Source organism: Eimeria necatrix, genomic scaffold (genome assembly GCF_000499385.1).
Source record: "Eimeria necatrix Houghton genomic scaffold, Enh_scaff165, whole genome shotgun sequence".
NCBI classification, from domain to species: Eukaryota; Apicomplexa; class Conoidasida; order Eucoccidiorida; family Eimeriidae; genus Eimeria; species Eimeria necatrix.
This window is the reverse complement of record NW_013655012.1, coordinates 48,113-62,884: the sequence shown is the minus strand read 5'-3', so window position 1 is coordinate 62,884 and position 14,772 is coordinate 48,113. Positions and strand designations below refer to the sequence as shown.

The 14,772-nt window shown below is 52.2% G+C and overlaps 4 protein-coding genes across 4 annotated transcripts in view; 1 reads left to right on the top strand and 3 right to left on the bottom strand.

The window, feature by feature from the left end:
• Positions 1-1,135: 1,135 nt before the first annotated feature.
• Positions 1,136-2,850, top strand: ENH_00019550 (hypothetical protein, conserved; the record flags this gene model as incomplete). The annotated part of the gene is made up of 3 exons (XM_013584511.1): positions 1,136-1,149; positions 1,396-1,613; positions 2,114-2,850. 3 exons carry the CDS (start codon positions 1,136-1,138, stop codon positions 2,848-2,850), a joined length of 969 nt encoding a protein of 322 aa, XP_013439965.1.
• Positions 2,851-3,764: 914 nt separating this feature from the next.
• Positions 3,765-5,962, bottom strand: ENH_00019540 (hypothetical protein, conserved; the record flags this gene model as incomplete). The annotated part of the gene is made up of 2 exons (XM_013584510.1): positions 3,765-4,570; positions 4,786-5,962. 2 exons carry the CDS (start codon positions 5,960-5,962, stop codon positions 3,765-3,767), a joined length of 1,983 nt encoding a protein of 660 aa, XP_013439964.1.
• Positions 5,963-6,842: 880 nt separating this feature from the next.
• ENH_00019530 (hypothetical protein, conserved) lies at positions 6,843-11,481 on the bottom strand (the record flags this gene model as incomplete). The annotated part of the gene is made up of 2 exons (XM_013584509.1): positions 6,843-8,913; positions 9,755-11,481. The coding sequence occupies 2 exons, from the start codon at positions 11,479-11,481 to the stop codon at positions 6,843-6,845; spliced, it is 3,798 nt and encodes a 1,265-aa protein (XP_013439963.1).
• A 2,272-nt stretch (positions 11,482-13,753) lies between these two features.
• Positions 13,754-14,772, bottom strand: part of ENH_00019520 (hypothetical protein, conserved) — a gene marked incomplete at both ends in the record, with an annotated part of 3,154 nt that continues 2,135 nt past the window's right edge. Inside the window, one exon of the mRNA XM_013584508.1 lies at positions 13,754-13,796. Coding sequence (XP_013439962.1) covers positions 13,754-13,796 — 43 coding nt within the window. The remainder of the gene's footprint in view (positions 13,797-14,772) is intronic.

Below are 14,772 nucleotides of genomic sequence, written 5' to 3'. Positions count from 1 at the left end.
TTTATATTTATATGCATTTAAATATAACGTTTTATAAAAGTAATAAAGATGAAAGTGCTCTTCAGTTGCGGCTCTTTTCGAATTCCATTTTTTGAATTTTCCAAATTCAAAAATAGAATTCTTTTTGGGGTTTCTTTTTTGCATTTGTTCTTTTATTTTCGATCCTAAACCCTAAACCCTCGACTGCAAACCCTAAACCCTCGACTGCAAACCCCAAACCCTCGACTGCAAACCCTAAACCCTTAAGAAACCCTAATTCTAGACCCTAAACCCTGAAGAAACCCTAAATTGTGGACCCTACACCCCGCAGAAACCCTAAACCCTAGACGCTAAACCCTACGTTGGGGTCTCAAGAGGCTCAATAAACCCTAAACCCTAAACCCTAAACCCTGAATTGTCGACTCGAAGCCCTGAACAAACCCTAAACCCTAATTTGGGGACCCAAACGCCTGAACAAAGCCCAGTTCTGGACCCTAAACCCTAAATTGTGGACTCAAAACCCTCGGAAAACCCTAATTTTAAATTAGTATCTTTTCAGGATTATAAACCCTAAATTGTGGACTCTAAACCCTCAGAAAACCCTAATTTTGAATTAATTTTTTTAGGATTATAAACCCTAAATTGTGGACTCAAAACCCTCAGAAAACCCTAATTTTGAATTAATTTTTTTCGGGATTTTAAACCCTAAATTGTGGACTCTAAACCCTCAGAAAACCCTAATTTTGAATTCATTTCTTTTCAGGATTATTTCAAAGTGCGGTGGAAAGGCTTCGACGAGTCCGACGACACCTGGGAGGTGGAGGTGAGCCCTTTTGATTTTTGGAGAAGTTTTTTTCCAAAAAAAAACTTTATTTATTTTAATTAAAAATAAACAAAGTTTGATTGGATTAGATTTATTTTGGAGTCCAAAAGGAACTCTTTTCTGCCTTTTGGACCCCCCAAAGTTGTGCAGATTCGAAGTGAATTAAATGTTTTCTTTCAAAATAAAAGTTGAACTCAATTCTCGAAATCGGAAATGAAAAAAGACTGATTTCAAAAACTGCGTGGCTTCGGCTGGCGTGCAGTCTGAGGTGTCTGTACACCTGGCTTGTCTGTGCAGTCCAACTTGGCACACGCCCCCATGTTTCATTCCAAGATGCAAGAATTGAGGTGAGTCTTTTTGCAATTGTTGGTTTTATTTCTTTTTTTATTTCTTTAAATTCAGGAGCCCAGCAGCAGCTGCTGCTGGTTCTGCTGCTGCTGCGGCTGCATGCCCGCTGCTGCTGCTCTGCAGGTGCTGCTGCTTGCCTTGCTGCTGCTGCTGCTGCTTGCCGCCGCCGACATTGCCGCTGCTGCGGTTGCTGCTGCTGCAGCTCTTGCTAGCCCCCACGCGCGCTGCTGCTGCTGCTGCTGCAGGAAGGAAGCTGAGCAGAAGGCCCTCGAGCGCGAAGCTGAAGCAGCAGCAGCAGCAGCAGCAGCAGCAGCAGCAGCAGCGCATGCAAAGAAGAGGAAGCGGCAGGGGCCCGTGGAGTCCGACCCCAGCAGGCCCTGCGACGAGGCGCCTGCGGAAAGTGACGAATGCGAATTTCGAATTTACGCCACGGGAACTAAAGTGCCCAAAAATCACCTTCCGGGTATTTAAAACAAATAAAAATGAAAATAAAATTCATTAAAACAAATAAAAAGGAAAATGAAATTCATTGAAACAAACAAAAAGGAAAATTAAATTCAAAATGCTGCATTTCGATCCACTTGGGTCTTCTTCCTAGCTGCTTCCTGCTGCAGGCTCTTTTTGAGTTGTTTCCTTGCCCTTGGCGCTGCTGCTGAATCTAATTTATTTAATTATTATTTTTTGTTATTTTATTTATTTATTTTATTCAAAAAACACTTTTGATTGTTCTGCTTTCGGCGCTGCAGCAGCCAGCGGCGGTGGCTGCTTCTCGGGTGTACATGCACCTGCGCTGCTCGTGGCTTTCCGCCGCTACTTCGAATTTCAGTTTTGTTCTTTCGTCAGCAACAATTGGCTTCTTTGTTAATTTCTTCGAATTAATTATTTCGCATTTTAATTTATTTATTTAATTACTTTCCAGTTTATTTATTTCATTTCAGTTTCCCCCTCTCTCCCGCTGTGCAGACGAACTGGCCCTGGGCAGCCGCCTGAGCATTTTGCGCTTCAAGCGCTCGCCGCAGAGCAGCACGGACCCGCAGCAGCAGCAGCAGCAGCAGCAGCAGCAGCAGCAGGAGCTGGAGGAGGGGCACGACATAACAGTAACTTACACAATTGACGGCACTGACACCTACACCATCCCCTTCAGTGCAGCAAGGAGATACTGCTGCCAGCGGCTGCTGTCTTATTTGATTCGCCGCACGACCTTCAGGACCCCCCGGGGGGGCCAAGACGCAGCAGCAGCAGCAGCAGCAGCAGACGCAGCGGGAGCCGAGGGCAGCAGCAGCAGCAGCAGCAGCGGCCACCCCGTCACCACTTGTGCTGCTGATGATGGATCTGTCGAAGAGTGCGCAGCAGACAGAGCAGACCACCTGGTGGAGAAGAGCGAGGTGTATGTACAGACAGACGAAGTAAAGAGCAGCAAACCAGCAGCAGCAGCAGCAGCAGCAGCAGCAGCAGCAGGGGACGAAGACCCGCAGTATTCAACCAGCAGCAACGGCAACAGCAGCAGCAGCAGCAGCAGCAGCAACGGCAGCAGCACGAGCAACGAGAGCGGCATCAGGAACAAGAACGTTAAGAAGGACGACGCAGCAGCAGCAGCAGCTGCTGCTGCTGCTGCTGTTGCTGCTGCAGGGGAAGCAGCAGCAGCAGCGCGCAGCTGCACGTCGCCTTCTCCCGCCCCCGCCGTCGTAGACGTGGCCTGAGCCCGAAGTGAAGTTTTACAACAAATGGATTTAATTTTGGAATTAATTTTGGATTTAATTCAAAAGAACTTAAATGGATTTAATTCGAAAATGAAAAGAAATAATTAGAAGACAGCAGCGCCAGACGCGCGGCGCTGCGCATTTGTCTATCCGCAGACGCTGTGCATGAGGTGTATGTCCACCGCAGCTGCTGCTGCAGCAGCGCTGCAGCAGCAGCCGAGTGCTGCTGCTGCTGCTGCAGCAGCGCTGCAGCAGCAGCCGAGTGCTGCTGCTGCTGCTGCAGGTAACGCAGCAGCGCATGAAGCTAATTTGTGCGCCGAGGGCAGGCTAGGGTTTGCTCGTGTAGTTTCTTCGTCTGCAGCGGCTGCTGCAGCATAAGCTGCTGCTGCTGCTGTTGCTGCTGCTGCTGCTGTTGCTGCTGCTGCAGCTGTTGCAGCAGCGGCCTTGGTGAATGCGTTGATGTGGGAGACAAAACAAATGCACGACAAACACAAGAGTGTTGCTTCGCAGCGGCTGCTGCAGCTGCTGCTGCAGCTGCTGCTGCTGCAGCAGCAAAGCTGCAAGAGCTTTGTGGTTCCGATCTTTGTTCCTTTCTTTTTTCTTTCGGGGCAGCAGCGCAAAGAGAGAGCCCCGGGAACCAGGTGTACGTACAGCCCAGAGCGCTGGGGTGTACGTACACCTCAACTTGCAACTCCGTTCCGTCCTCGCATTTCTTTTGTTTCGAATCTGCTGCGCGGCGAAGGGGCTGCAAATTGCTTTTATTTGTCATTCCTCGCTTCATTTATCATTATTTGTCATTATTTCTTTTTATTTCCGTTTATTTCTTTTTATTTCCTTTTATTTTTCTTTTTATTTCCCTTTGCCGTTCGCTTTCCCGAAGTTCCCTTCGCCCTGCGCTCGGGTGTATAGGCAGCTCACGCGTCCGTTTGCATCGCCGCGCCGTCGCCGCCGCCACAAGTATTCAAGTTGGCACTTTCGTCGCCGTTATTATCTCCATTATTGCCATTATTTCCACTATTATTGTCACAATTACTATTATCATTATTATTATTATTATTATTATTATTATTATTATTGTTATTATTGTCGCTGCTGCTGTCGGCGGCGTCCTGCGTCCAGCCGACGACTACGGGGCCTTCTTCCCCCTGCAGCGCCAGCAGCAGCTGTTCCATTTCGGAGAAGTTTTTCATTTCTCCTTTTCTCTTTTCGTCCGTTTTGAAAAGAATCCTCACGAGTTCGCAGAGCCGCCCTGCTGCTGCTTCCACTTCTCGGTACTGCGGCTCCAGCGCCGCCAGCTGCGCAGCCACCGCCCTGTCTATTTCCGCTTCTGCTGCTGCTGCTGCTTCTGCTGCTGCTGCTGCTTCTGCTGCTGCTGCTGCTTCTGTTGCTGCTGCTTCTGCTGCTGCTGGTGGCTGCTGCTCTTGTTCTGTTTGCATTGCCTCTGGGCGGGGGTCGTGGGTTTCCCGGCGTCTGGCGGCTGCAGCTTTGGCTGCTGCAGCAGCAGCAGGCGCTGCTGCTGCTGCTTCTGCTGCTGCTGCCAGTTGCTGCTGCTTCAGCGCGGCCCTGGCGGCTTGCCTGTCGACGCTGCAGCAAAACTCCAGCAGCGCAGCGCAGCAGCTCGTCAGCAAATTGTTTTGCTGCAGCGGCTCCAACTCCGTCAGCTCGTCGGGGGCTTGTTCCAGCTGCGCGTAGAAGGTGTCTATGAACTTGCTAAACAGCTCTGCAGCAGCAGCAGCAGCAGCAGCAGCAGCAGCAGCAGCAGTTCGCAAGTCTGCATTCTGCTTGCTGCCGAAGAGCACACGCAGCAGCAGCAGCAGCAGCAGCAGCGGAACAGCGCGCGGCTCAAAAGGACAGCAGCAGCCGCAAAACAACGCGCAGCTCAAAACAGCAGCAGCAGCAGCAGCAGCAGCAGCAGCAGCAGCAGCAGCAGCAGACCGGGGTAGAGGTAGAGGGCCCTTTCGGAGTTGGAGACGAGCTGCAGCAGCTCCTTCCAGTGCAGCAGCGAGGGGTAGTGGTGGCAAAGAACAACAGCAATAAAAGCCATTTGGAGTTCCGCAAGAACAGCAGCAAAGCCTTCTTCTTGTTCTCGAATGAGCTGCAGCAGCAAGTCCGTGCGGTCGGTGCACTGCGCAGTCACTGCAGCAGCAGCAGCAGCAGCAGCAGCAGCAGCGTCCAGGCCCGTGCGCCGCGCTGCTGCTGCTGCGCGCCGCGCAGCAGCAACTGCTGCGCTCCGCGCAGGCCGCAGGTCCATGTAGAACATGCGGCAGGAAGCAGCTTCTGCTGCTTCCCGCTTTTCCCTTGCTGCTTCCTCTGCTGCTGCTGCTGCTGCTGCTTCCTCTCCCGCTGCTGCTGCTGCTGCTGCTGCTGCTGCTGCATCATCATCGCCGGCCTCAGCAGCCTCGCCGTCTTCGCGCTTCGCCGCCGCCTCCCCGCGCCTCCGCGCCCGCCGCCGCTGCTGCTGCTGCTGCTGCTGCTGCTGCTGCTGCTGCTGCAGCAGCAGCAGCTCGTGGGGCGCGAGGGGCTGCCCCTGGGCCTCGAGGCAGCGGCCGAGGGGCTCCACGCGGGCCACTGCAGCAGCAGAAATGTGGGCGGAGAGGGCCCGCCACTGGGGGCGGAGGAAGCTGGGGTAGAGGCCAAGGCCTGGGAGGAACTCGAGGCGGTTTGCTGCTGCTGCTGCTGCTGCTGCTGCTGCTTCCTGCAGCGGCAAAAAGCGCCCCAGCTGCGCACTCCACTCCCGCACGATGGTTTGCTGCGCTGCACTGAAGTGCAGAAATTCGCCGCGCTGGCTGCTGCTGCCCAGCGCCTCCTCCACCCGCATTCGGGTGTACGTACACCCCGCCGCCGCCGCTGCTGCTGCTGCTGCTGCTGCTGGCGCTGCTGCTGCTGCTGCTGCTGGTGCTGCTGCTGCTGCTGCTGCGGGGGTGGTCCAGTGCAGGAAGTGGCAGCCCACGTCGATGTTGCGGATGCCTTTGAACTTCGGCCCCACCCGCCACTGGGCCAAGTCGAGGCCCAGCAGCAGCTGCTGCGGCGTCCGCAGCAGCAGCAAAGTGCAGCCGCTGCTGAGGCTTTCTGCGGTGACCCGCGGGAACAGTTCTTCTTCCGGAGTTTCCATTCCACTTCTTTCTTTTCTTTCTTTTCTTTCTTTCTTTTATTTCTTTCTTTTATTTCTTTTATTTCTTTTCCTTCTTTCTTTTTTTTTCCCCGCAACAAACGGCCCCAGGGGCCCCCAGCTGCTGCTTCCGCCCCGCCTGCAGCGGCAGCCGGGGGGCCCCTGGGGGGCCCCGGGGGGCCCCCGGGGGGCCCCGGGGGGCCCCGGGGGGCCCCAGGGGCCGAAAGCAATGGAGAATAACTTGCAGCTTTCATTTTCTGTTTATTTTTGAGTTGTTTTTTGTATTTGTTTGGCATTTTATGCGGAGAAGCTACTTGGTTCTGGTCTATTTGTGCTGCAGCAGCAGCAGCGGCTGCTGCTGCTGCAGGCGCTGCTGCTGCTGCGGCCTTGTTTGCTGCTGCAGCGAAGCATTCATCCACAGACAGTAAATTGTAAAAGACTTTTAGGCATTTGGTGTTGTTTGGAAAGCAAAAGAGGATTTCTTTTGCAGAGCGAAACGGGCAGCTGCAATGCCCGCAGGTGCGGAGTTTCGAAAAGAGGAAAAAGAGAAGGAAATTCTTTTGGTTTTTGGGAACAATTCAACAAAACTTTGAATTATATTTCAACTATTTCGCAATTCGAATCCAATTCATGTTCAGTTTGCTGCCAACGTGAATTCCCATTTCGCCAGCGCTGCTGTCGATACACCTGAACAGCCTGAGCTGCGCATACACCTGAAACCGCCGCTCCAGCGCCCAGCCGAAAGCAGTTTCACTTTTTTGAATTTGCCTCTTTTGGCTTTAATTTTGGTTTTAATTTCTCTTTAACTGTTTTAATTTCAGTTTTACTTCTCGAATTTCAGTTTTATTTCTCGAATTTCAGTTTTTTTCCGCCAGTTTCGCCTTCACGTTTCCTGAGCCGTGCCGTCGCAGCACAGCGGCATGAACTTCAAATCTGCTGCTGAGTTGTTGCCAACTGAAGCAGCAAATAAAGACACCCGGTGGCCCCAGAGGAACCTTAAACTTGGCAGGCTTTGCTCCTGCTGCTCCTGCTGCTCCTGCTGCTCCTGCTGCTCTTGCTGCTGCTGCTCTTGCTGCTGCTGCTCTTGCTGCTGCTGCTCTTGCTGCTGCTGCTGCTGCGCACTCACGTGCCACTGCTGTTCCCCTTCCTGCAGGATCTTTTCCGCGCTCGCCGGATCTGCAGGATAATGAAACATAGAAAAGTTGTCCGACGCCCCTTGCTGCTGCTGCTGCTGCTGCTGCTGCTGCTGCTGCTGCTGCTGCAGTGTGTGTAGTATTCCAGTTTCTGCTGCTGTTGAAATTGTTTTGGAGAAAGGGAGAAGATGGAATTGGTCGGGCGAGTTATTTCGCTCGGAGTTTTGCGAATCCGACAGAGAATCGTCTGACCCCATGTTGCTGCTGCCGCTGCTGTTGCTGCTGCTGCTGCTGCTGCTGCTGCAGCTGTAGCTGTAGCTGCTGCTGCTGCTGCCTGTGTTGTCGGTGGTGTTGCTCCTGTCGCTGTGCTGCCCTTGTGCTGCTGCACTGTTGGTAAAGCTGCGAATGAATGAAAGCTCCTCCTGCAGTTCTTGCTGGCTTTGCTGCTGTTGCTGCTGCTGTTGCTGCTGCTGCTGCTGCTCTTGCTGCAGCAGCAGCTGCTGCTGGTGAGGCAGCGCGCATGGGCGCGCAGGGCTGTCTTGGACGAGCTGCAGCAAAGACTGCTCAATGAGGACAGCACATTCGTTGCTGCTGTCCTCCTGCTGCTGCTCCTGCTGCTGCTGCTGCTGCTGCTGCTGTTCCTCCTCCCGCTGCTGCTCTTGCGTTTCGAGCGCCACAGTCCTACTGTACTGCTCCTCCTCATTCCACATCTGAAACGACTGCTGCTGCTGCTGCTGCTGCTGCTGCTGCAGGGGAATGTGCATTAGGGGCGTTGGGTAGGATTTATCTGCTGCTGCTGCTGCTGCTGCTGCTGCTGCTGCTTTTCTGGGCATTTTGGAGTTTCTGTTGCTGCAGGGCGGAGACAGCCTGTGGACGGCCTGGGGGGACTTGGCGTCTCTTTCCAGCGCGTCGTACTCCGCAAAGAAGCTGCTCCCAAACTGCTGCTGCTGCTGCTGCTGCTGCTGCTGCTGCTGCTGCTGCTGCTGCTGCTGCTGCTGCTGCTGCTGGAGCTGGAGGTGGTTCATTCGCGTGTCCGCAAAGAATCGTGCCTCCCCGTGCTGCTGCTGCTGCTCGTCGCTCTCCGCCCAGGGCGACTGCCTGTCCCTGTCCCTCTCCCGCTGCTGCTGCTGCTGCTGCTGCTGCTGCTGCTGCTGCTGCTGCTGCAGCTGGGGGAGCGGGACGAGCGCGCGGAAGCTCCAGGCGGCGCTGCTGGGGAGCAGCGGGGGCTCGGCCATGGGGCAGCGCTGCTGCTGCCAGGGGCTGCTGCTGCTGCAGTGCAGCGCAGCACCTTTTGGCAGCAAAAAGTGTTTGGCCTGGACGAAGGTGCAGTGCTCGTTGGCCCGCGGGGTGTACAGACGGTAGAAGCGCGAGAAGGGCGGCGCCAGCAGCAGGTCCTGCAGCTTGGGGTGTCCGTACACCGCAGCGTCCAGCCGCTCCCGAGTGGTCCACTGGACCAAATCTTTAAGTTGTGCAAGAAAGACCCCGAGGGGTTCGGGGTCCACTACGAGCCGCAGCACGCGCAGCAGCGCTGCTGCTGCTGCTGCTGCTGCTGCAGCGCGGGGGGCGGAGGCTTCGCGCTGCTGCCGCAGCAGGAACTCTCTTGCTGCTGCAGCAGAAGCAGCTACTGGCACTAAGGCTTTCTCTCTATAAGTCAAAACTCCAGCCCAAGAAGCTAATTGGACCATTCGAATTAAATCCCCAAGTCGCCAGTCTTTGAAGGCCGGGATTTGCTGCCGCAGCTGCTCGGCCAAGGCGTAGCGGCCTTCGCAAAATGCTGCTGCTGCGGACCCGTTCTTGCTGCGCAACTTCTCGATGAAGTACCTGCAGCAGCAGCAGCAGCAGCAGCAGCAGCAGCAGCAGCAGCAGCAGGGGGTGGGTTTTGGTCAAGGGGAGGCGCTTGTGGGAAGAGAACGGAAGTGCAAATTGAAATTAATTTAATTTTTATTTGAAGTGGATTTTGGAGGGGAAGGGAGCCGCAGTGTTTCGGAGTCATTCAATTTAAATAAGGAAACAAATAAAATAATTAAACAAACAAAATAATGAACAAATAAAGTAATTAGATAAAAGAATGAAACAAAATAATGAAACAAATAAAAGAATAAAATAATAATAAATGAACAAATGAAGCAACTTCGACTTCTTGAATTAATCTGCTGCTTTGTTGAACGCAATTTTCTCAAATAAGCCAACAAATAAAACAAATAAAACAAATATAACAAATATAACAACAAATAAAACAAATAAACCAACAAATAAAACAAACTCGACAAATAAAAAGGAAAGCAGACTCGGGGAATTCGCCCGCGTTTTTCGGGTGTCTGTACACCCGAAAAACGCGGCACTTCGCACTCTTTGAACGCGCTGTTTCCAAACAAGTCCAAAACCAAATGAAATAACTGAAATAAACAATAAAACAAATGAAGTAAATGAAATAAATGAAATAAATGAAATAAATGGAATAAATGGAACAAAACAACTCCCCAAATCCCGCAAAGAAGGCGCCGGAGTGCCTTCTTGAGCCGTCTGTACACCCAAACGGCGCTCCAAAAGCGCGATCCGCCATTCCAAACGAATTAATTTCAACCAAATAAAAAACAGAATCAAAAAAAAGAAAAAAAAGAAGAAAAAAGAAGAAAAAAGAAGAAAAAAGGAGAAAACGGACTTGTTGAACTCGAGCCACTGCTGCTGCGTGTACTGGTTCTCGCGGGCCCGGGTGTCTATAAACCCCGCGAAACCCTCGGGCACCAGCTCGGGCTGCAGCAGCAGCAGCCAACCATTTTCTCCCTTAACTCTTTTTTCTACTTTTGGCAGCACTTTGCTGCTGCTGCTCATGGCCAAAGCGAGGACTTCGGGGGGCCCCCAGCTGCTGCTGTCCGTCTTTTTGCGGAGTTGATGAGCCACTTCACCTGCAAAGGGCTTTATGCCTTCTTTGTAGAGAAACTGGAGGCAGCAAACCAGCTGCTGCTGCAGCAGCAGCAGCGCGGGGGGCCCCCGCTGCTGCAGCAAGCTGCACAGGGGGGCCCCCTCCACCCGCGGCAAAATGCTGCCGTCGCTCAGCAGCAGCACATCCACTCCCGCCACTCTTTGCTTCTGCACTTCCTTTTGCTGCTGCCGCAAAATGCTGCGGAAGCTGCCGTCCCCCACGGGCTGCAGACACAGGCTGTTCAGCGGATACGGCAGCCTGCTGCTGCTGCTGGGCTTGCGGTGGAAGGGTTTGCTGCTGCTCTCCAGCTGCGGAGGGTACGGCGGCGGAGGGTGCAGCTGCTGCTGCAGCTGCTGCTGCAGGTGCTGCTGCAGGTGCTGCTGCTGCTGCTGCAGGTGCTGCTGCTGCTGCTGCTGCTGATGCACACCCGCGCCGGCCTTCCGCAGCGAAGCCCCAAACGCAAATGCGCTGGGGGGCGGCTGCCGCTGCTGCCGTGCTGCAGCACGCTGCAGCACGTGCTGCTGCTGCTGCTGCTGCTGCTGCTGCTGCTGCTGCTGGTGAGAATGAGGGTGAGAGTGGGGGTGAGGGTGCAGCGCGTGGGGGTAGTTGTGCTGAACTGCTGCTGCTGCTGCTGCTGCTGCTGCTGCTGCAGCAGGGGGGGGAGGCAGCCCGTGGGCACTGCTGAACTGCTTGCGAGAAAAGTTGGGACTTTTGCGTTCTTCGGAATTTATTATTTTGATTTCTTGAAAGTGCTTCGGCCGGCGCTGCGGAGGAGAGGGCGGGGGAGACATCTGCTGCTGCTGCTGCTGCTGCTGCTGCTGCTGCTGCTGCTGCTGCTGCTGCTGCTGCTGCATGCTGATTGGCTTCAAGGGACTCGAATGAGTGCGATAAACTTTTGCAGATAAACCAGCCGTAGAAGAAGGCTCAGGTGTACGGACAGCTGCTGAGGCCCGGGGGCCGACTGGGGGCGAGGAAAGGCTGCCGCTGCTGCTGCTGCTGCTGCTGCTGCTGCTGCTGCTGCTGCTGCTGCTTTTCGCGGCGGTGAGGCTTGTGTTCCTGCTGCTGCTGCAGCTGCTGCTGGTGGTGGTTGTGGCTACGCCCGGCGGGGTCGGGGCAGCAACGGGCGGGGCCTGCTGCTGCTGCTGTGTCTTTGCACAAGCAGCAGCAAAACAAGCCCCAGAAGAAGGTGGCCGTTGCTCAGGTGGTGCTGCTGCCGCTGCTGGCTCAGGAGGCGGTGCTGCGGCTGCAGCAGCAGCAGCAGCAGCAGGCGCAGCAGCGGAATCGCCGCTGTTGCTGCTGCCGCTGCTGCTGCTGCTGCTGCTGCTGCTGCTGCTGCTGATTCCGAGCCTTCCTGGTGCTCCTGTTGACTCCTCCTCCGGCTCGAGAAAGTTGGAGAGGCTGTACACCTCAGAGAGCGCGGGGAAGGCGGCAGCGTAAGAAGCCGACTGTGTGCCGAGTTGTTGCATTTCCGACTTTGCAGATTTTCGTCAAGAAGAGGAAAAAGAACAAACCTGAAAAGAACTCGGCAGGTCCGAGCTCGAAAAAACAAATATTACAATTTTATTAACAAAGAAAAGGGAAGAAAACGGTCCAGAGGGCCAATTACGAACAGACTGCGACTGGAAACGGCCGCCAAGACAGCGAGGTCACTTGGGGTGGAAAGCGGGCGAAATTCCCTCTTCGGAGGGAAAGAAGGAGAAATATGAATTGCAAAAAAAGATGTTTTTGCTTAAAGAAGCCAAAAAAAGGTGAAAACGTCTCGGAAATGCGAAGATCGACTGGTCTGTTGTGTTTCTGCTCGTCGTTCAACTTCAAGTGGAAAGCGGGACAATTCTGCCGGAACTTTGGCAGAAGTCGCAAACAGAGAAAGCAAAGAATAAAGAGACAAATGCGGTGAGTTTTTTGATATTTTTTTTGAATTTAATTGCAAAGAAAACCGCAAATTCTCACTTTGCAGAATGCCAACACGGAAAGCTGGGGGGGGGCAACAGCCCGCGCCCGGATAGGCCATTGGTCCACCTGCGCGTACACCCCACTTGGGAGCTCTTTCTCCCGAAACTCCTCGTTTTCTTTTCACTTTTTAATTTAAATATTATTATTACTTTTATTTCAGCAGATATTTGGGGAAAAAGCGCAAAAAGTAGCTCAGAAGTCACTGCGCGGCGCCTTCGCCGCGGTGTTCTGAAAGCTCCTTCAGGTTCCACAGGCCCTACGAAGCTCCGGCAAACTTGAATTCAATTTAAATGCATTTCAACAATTCAAAACTAATTTTCAAAACTCTTTTAAATCCATTTTCCTCTTTAGCGGAGGATCCGCAGCAGCAGGCGAGCTCCAGCTCCCCCAGAAGCAGCAACAGCAGCACAGGCTCAGCTGCCTACAGCTAGCCACACATAAGTATAATTGGCCCCAGCTAGCCACAGCTAGCCACAGCTAGCCACAGCTAGCCGCAGCTAGCCATAGCTAGCTGCAGCTAGCTGCAGCTAGCCGCAGCTAGCTGCAGTTTATGCTGGAGGCGTTTCGGTGGCTTCTGGGGGTACGTACACCGGAGTGTGGGAAAAAGGGAAATTAAGAGTCGAATTTTTCATAAATGAAAATCATTTTAATTTGTTTTTATTTGTTTTTACTTTTATTTATTTATTTCTTTCTTTGCTGCATTTATTTCAACTGTTTTCGCCTGCGATCACCCACCAGACCCTGCTGCCTGCTCCGCTCAACCCCCCTAAAATCCCGAAGCCCTAAAGCCTAAAGCCTAAACCCTAAACCCTAAACCCTAAACCCTAAACCCTAAACCCTAGCTGATAAGCAGCTTGATTCATTAGCTGCTGCAGCAAGAAGTGCATTTTTAATTTAATTTTTAATTTGAAAAAAGACAAGTTTGAAATAACAAAAGAAATGCCAAAAGCGGAAACTTTGAATAAATAAATAATTAATTATTTGCTTTTTATTTATTATTAAAATCAATTAAATTAATTTCCAATATTTCTTCTAACAAAGAAACTTCTTTTGCTGCTGCTTTGAACTTCAAACTAATTTCAAATTAAATTGCTTTTGCAGCTAGAAGACCACAGAAAGCCACTCAACAAAACCCTAAACCCTAAACCCTAAACCCTAAACCCTAAACCCTAGTGCCTAAACCCTAGATTCTAAACCCTAAATTCTGACTTGGCGCGTCTCCCAAGCGCATTTATTCTTTTAATCAAAAGTGGCATTTATGGCCATTCTTTCAAGTTCAGCTGAAACAGCAGCAGCAGCAGCAGCAGCAGCTGCTGCTGCTGCTGCTGCTGCAGCAAATGCAGCAGCAGCAGCTGCTGCTGCTGGCATTGCTGCTGCAGCAAATGATGGCGTTAAGCAGCTTCCCGCCATCTTTTTAATCCCACATTGACAAAAACAAAAAAAGAAATAAACTTCCAAAAAGACCAGCAGCTGCAGCTGTCTGCATGCGTTGCGGGGTGTACGTACACCGCAGCAGCAGCAGCAGCAGCAGCAGCAGCAGCAGCAGCAGCAGCAGCTGCAGCAGCAGCAGCAGCAGCAGCAGTGTAGGCAAACTTAGTTCATAAACCCGAAGTACTTTGCAGTTCGCAACTTGCACTTTGCGGGAATGCCTAGTTGCCGTTTGCTGCTCTGTCCGTGCCCCTCAAATCCCAAACCCTAAACCCTAAACCCTAAACCCTAAACCCTAAACCCTAAACCCTTAAATGATGCTTCTGCTGGCAATCAAGGGCTTATATCCTTTGTCTCTCAACATTCCCAAGTACCGCAAACTCTCTCCAGCAAAGGCGCACTGAAATACACAACACAAACCCTAAACACCAAACCCTAAACCCTAAACCCTAAACCCTAAACCCTAAACCCTTGCACAAAGTGCCGAAGCAAATAGTCAGGCAAGCGAAATGAACTTTAGGGTCTTCCCAAAATGGGCTCCGGAGTTCAAGTGCCGCTTCGCTGTTGTGGCACTAGGGTTTAGGGTTTAGTAGGGTTTAGGGTTTAGTAGGGTTTAGGGTTTAGTAGGGTTTAGGGTTTAGTAGGGTTTAGGTTTAGTAGGGTTTAGGGTTTAGGGTTTAGAGTTTGCTTGCCTGGACAGATGCGCCATTCTGGATAAATACTGCAGGGTAAACTTCGCCTCTTATCCCTGCGTTTGCAAAACAAGTCAAATTAGGGTTTAGGGTTTAGGGTTTAGGGTTTAGGGTTTGGGGTTTCAGAAAAGACGCGAAAAAGTGCAACTGATGTGAAAACCCTTCCCTTCTTTCGCCTTGCCTAGCAGCAGCTAAAACGTGGGTTCTCTGCACTTTATATTTAGGGTTTAGGGTTTAGGGTTTAGGGTTTAGGGTCTAAGCCTTTTTTGGCTAACCCCAAACCCTAAACCCGAAACCCTAAACCCTTCATTTATATTTTTACAATTGTCTATTCCTCTACGAGTCCATTGAACCAACCTCCCCGCTAAACCCTAAACCCTAAACCCTAAACCCTAAACCCTCATCACTAAAACCTTGAAGATCTTCTTTCGACCCAAGACCCTAAACCCCGGACACAACCCCCAAACCCTAGACCCTAAACCCTGAATCCTAAACCCTAAACCCTAAACCCTAAAAGAGCGTTTAGTGGACCCTCGACCCTCAACTTTCGACCCATAATCCCAATACTGCCTCGGGCGGTTTACGTTCGCGTCCGCGTAGTACCGCGCCACGTTTGGCTGCGCTGTCTTCCAAACTGCCCCTCGTGAAGCGCCACCTGGAGGCCTTCGCAGTCACTATTCTCGC